This window comes from Impatiens glandulifera, chromosome 4, assembly GCF_907164915.1.
Source record: "Impatiens glandulifera chromosome 4, dImpGla2.1, whole genome shotgun sequence".
Taxonomy (NCBI): Eukaryota; Viridiplantae; Streptophyta; class Magnoliopsida; order Ericales; family Balsaminaceae; genus Impatiens; species Impatiens glandulifera.
The window spans coordinates 57058081-57062978 of record NC_061865.1 but is presented as its reverse complement, the minus strand read 5'-3'; the positions used below and the strand labels follow the sequence as shown (position 1 = coordinate 57062978).

The following is a 4898-nucleotide window of genomic DNA, read 5'->3' as shown; positions in this document are numbered from 1 at the left end:
AAAAAGTAATAATATAGACTCTCAACTCATTAATAGGTTTAATATTATAGTAATGAGTACTGAAAAAAAAAATAATTAAATATTATAATAATAATTATATAAACTCTATATAATTTACCTTTCCAACCGGAAAAAACCGGTTTGTTTTTCAGGTTAAGTCGGACGGTCGGACCGGATTTTGACCGGTTCAAAAGGTGACCGTTTTGAAGGCAAAACCCGGACCGCTCACCAAACCGTTTCGCGGTCGGACCGGTTGGACCGCCGGTCGGACTGCGTATTTTAAAACCTTGGTTTAAATGACATACACATATTTTGTTTTCAACAAAATCAAATAATTAATATTTTTAATTATTTTATTCTTTCTTTTTTAAATAAAGAATATGTTTGAAACTTCATTTCCATATAACTATCATATTGTTTAAAATCTTTAGTTAGATTGAAATTAATGTATTTTTTAACAATAGAAATACGAAGAGACCGGCCATTTACATAAGTCACATACTAAAATTTGTCATTGTCGCCCCTGCGACAACTTCAGAAGATGTTCGTTCCAAGTAGAATGCAAATTTTATCGTTAACCTGAATATGATTGATTTATTTTTGTTAAATTATGTAACTTTTTTTTTCTTAATTCTTTTTAAATGTTATCCTATGTTGTTATGAATCAAATATCTCTTTCCTTGCTAATATCTTTAATGTCTTCTAAAGATTTTGTTATGAGTAATGAAGAGATTTTATCGTTAACCTTAATTAGACTGATTTATTCTATTAAATTATATAACTAATTATTTTGTCGTTTTTTATTTATTTTCTTAATTCATTTTAAATGTTATCATATGTTGTCATGTGAATCATTCCTGGTTCATTTTACAAATTTTGCTTAACTTAACTAAAATGATAATAATTAAGTTTTTTTACGTTCAATTTGACCATTTATAGTGTTTTTCATGAAAGTATATTGGTTGAAATATGGCAATTTAATATATATATATATATATATTCACTTATTTTGTTTCTTCGTTTAAATATGTTTTTCAATTCTAACCAACAGGCCAATTCAAACATTTGTTTTATTGTTGAGCACTGCTTTGGTGAAGTGTTGTTGAGTGCATTCCAACATTATCTACAAAATAGAAATCTTCTCAGGTGAAAGTATAATACAATTTTAATTTTTTTTTTTTTAAAAATGATGTATTAAAGTAATTTTGAAAAATAAGTCGTACCAAGAAAAGTCATTTAGTAAAATTTGACATTGTCGCCGCTCAGACGACTTCTGAAGATGATCGTTCCGAGTAGAACGGGGATTTTATCGTTGACCTAAATAAGATTGATTTATTTTATTAAGTTATGTTATTATTTTATCGTTTTTCTACTTTTTTATTTAATTCTTTTTAAACGTTTTTCTTATGTTGTTATGTGAATCAAATATCTCCTACGTTTAGGAAGATTTTCGTTCCGAGTAATAAGTAGATTTTATTGTTGATTTAAATGTGATTCATTTTTCTATTCAATTATTTAACTTCTTTTGTTGTTTTCTACTTATTATTTTAATGTTATCCTATGTTGGTATGTGAATCAAATATCTCATTTCTTGTTAAATTTTACAAATTTTGCTTAATTTATAACTAAAATGGTTATATTAAGTTTTTTATTTATTTTTTTTAAATTCCGTTTGACCATTTAGAGTGGTTTTCATGAAAATATATCATTTGAAATATGACAATTTAATATATATATATATATATATATATATATATATATATATATATATATATATATATATATATATATATATATATATATATATTTATTCACTATTATAAACTTGTTTTGTATCTTTTTGAAACATATTTTTTCAAGCCTATCGAACAGGCCAATTCAGACATATGTAACACTTAAAATTTTGAACAATTTAGATTATTTTTCATTAAGGCATCAACCCTATATTAATTTAACTATCAAATACTTTAGTATTCCTATGATGGTGTATTTTTTTAATTTTATTTTAAAATGATCAATTTAATAAAATAAAAAATGTTTAAACACATTAACAAAACATAACATGAAAAAAGTAAAAAAAAATAATAATTAAAAATTACAAAATATAAATAAAATTAATTGACTTGAAGTTTAAGAATAGCACAAATCCACGTTACTATAATCTTCAACATCATCATAATAATAACTGGAAAAATCTTTAACGACCTATTTTATTTTTAAAATATTCTTCGATTTTTTTAAAACTAGATATTGCGTATATAATGACAAATGTTACTCACATCTATCAAAGATAAGTTAAAGTTGTTTAACTTATCAAATAAGAAATAAAAAGATGAATATTAAATGCATGAATATCATTTTGTAAACAAAATAATACAATTATAATTTAAAAAGTATTAAAACATGATAACTTTATAGTGTTAAGAAGTATTCACGAGTCACAATGCTTGTAAATACAAGATATGTATTTTGAACAAACAACCTCAAACTGACGTTGAAAGTAAACATACAAATTTTGTGTGAACTTTAAAAACCATAACCAAATTAAATACATTTTAACGATTTATAGCGCAAAACAAATTTCAATAATTAATATTTAGCCGACTCAAACGACATTGTAATCATATAAAATTTATAAACGATAAGTAAAATATCATATACAAAAATCATGTTTATATTATTTTTGTTTAGTTTTTCAAATAAAAGAAAATGTATGAAAAAATGTATTTCTGATCAATATGTAACATACTTTCAGTTATAAAAAGTGACATATTAAGAATAAACAAATTCCAAATATAAAAGTAATAGCTGAAAAAAGGGAAATGCAATTACACTCAAATAAAATTTATTAGGATAAAAAGACTAAAATACCCTTTTCAAAATAAAAAATACTCAGATACCTACATATCTATAATTTAACCGTTTATTCTTACTTAAAGACTAACTAAACATATTTCATCATTAAAATCATAACAAAATTATTCAAAATGTCATTAAAGATTTAAAATACTAATTTTTATAAAATGATCTATTTATATTAAAAAAAGAATGATATATACAACACATTTATACAGCACATATCTGATTTATAAGAAAGAAAAAATATATATTAAAAAAAAATATAAGAGAGAAAAATATTTTCTCTTTCTTACCAAATCAGGTAAGTGCTGTATATATCATTTCTCATATTAAAATTATTAAATTTAAACGAGATGATAAAATATTAATAAAAAAAGTAAAAAAAATGAAAATAATGCAAACACGTTACCTAATTAACATATTATCGAACTTATAAATTCTTAAAAATATATATATAATTTATTAAAATTAACGATATATTTTTTTTAAATGATCGGTTATGAGTTAAGACTCAAACACCTAGTAATCATGAACACATCTTACTTAAAAGTTTAAAATATAAATTATATTTGTCACATAACTTCTTATTTGAATTGCTCTAATTATTTTTAATATTGATCAAATTTAAAATTTTAAAACCGAAACTAATCAAACATTATTTCACCGAAATATTCAAATTACCTCTTTTCAATATTATTATTATTATTATCATTATTATTTCATTTTATAAAAAAAATACCAATTTCTTCAAATCTCACAACTAATCATGAGTTAAAGTAGATATTTTTTTCTTAGGGATTATCAAAAAATCAAAAACAAGATCATTGAACAAGTGTTTTTTTGTTTGTTAATAAATTCCGGAAAAGAGAAGAGGTTTGAGTATTGTTTACTCAAAAGGGCTTTCTTCCATTTATGGTCTTCCTTGCTTCCAAAAAAACACTATAAATATGAACTCCCATGCTCACTATGATCTCCCAACCCTTCTTCTTTCTTTCTCTTCATCTGTTGATCTGAAAATGGATTGTCTTCTCAACAATGGCGGCCTCATTTCTGAACCTGGTTTTCGTTTTCACCCAACCGATGAAGAACTCGTTCTTCATTACCTCTACAGAAAGGTCATGTCTTTCCCATTACCCCCTTACTTTATACCCGAAATCAACGTCTGCCAATTCGATCCCTGGCTTCTACCAGGTATATGCATTTCTCTAATTAACTTGTTCTGTTTTTTCAATCTGCAATCTCCGGCGATTAATTTATTTTCCGGCAGGTGATCCCGAGAAGAAGAGGTATTTCTTCAGCAAACATGAACCCAACTACTCAAATTCAAACAGGTCAAACATGGCCGCCGGTAATGGCTTCTGGAAAGCAACCGGAGTCGAAGAGCAAATCGATGTCTTTTCTAATCAATTTCGGATTGTGGGTATGAAGAAAACTCATGTCTTTTACGTTGGGAAATCTCCCAATGGCTCCAAGACTGAGTGGTTTATGGATGAGTATCGCCTAGCTGATTTCCCATTGGAGAATTGGGTTTTGTGCAAAATCTTTTTGAAGAAGAATTGCAGGAAGAAGATAGCGGTGGAGGCAGCGCCGGCGCCGGCAATTGATTGGAATGGAATTATGCCGGAAAATACCTACTAAACATGAACCAGAATCCAGATGATTATCAACAGAGAAGGGAAAGGAAAGAAAGCTATTGTTATTGAGTTTATTTATTTACCTTTATTTTCTTGTTTAAAAAAAAACATGGTGTTAAATGTAATTTACTGTTTTATGTGAAGAATTAAATAAATTAAAGTTACTAATGATATATCTTTTATAAGTCCTCATTTAATTCTCACAAATCATTTTTCTTTAAAGTATAACCATATCTTTTATTTTTATCAAAATCAAAACAAAGCTGGTTCATAATTTGATTGAAAATTTTATACATTTTTTCATTAGATGACTCTAGATAGCAAGTGGAAAATAGTTTTAAAATAATGCATGCAAGCTTCTTTGCCATAACGTTAGTTCAGAGGAGTGCTGAGATTTTGCAGTTT

The 4898-nt window shown here is 25.6% G+C and overlaps 1 protein-coding gene across 1 annotated transcript; it reads left to right on the top strand.

Moving 5' to 3' along the window:
* Positions 1–3806: 3806 nt before the first annotated feature.
* LOC124935506 (NAC domain-containing protein 83-like) lies at positions 3807–4497 on the top strand. Its single transcript, XM_047475938.1, has 2 exons — positions 3807–4050; positions 4127–4497. The coding sequence occupies exons 1-2, from the start codon at positions 3807–3809 to the stop codon at positions 4495–4497; spliced, it is 615 nt and encodes a 204-aa protein (XP_047331894.1).
* Positions 4498–4898: the final 401 nt, after the last annotated feature.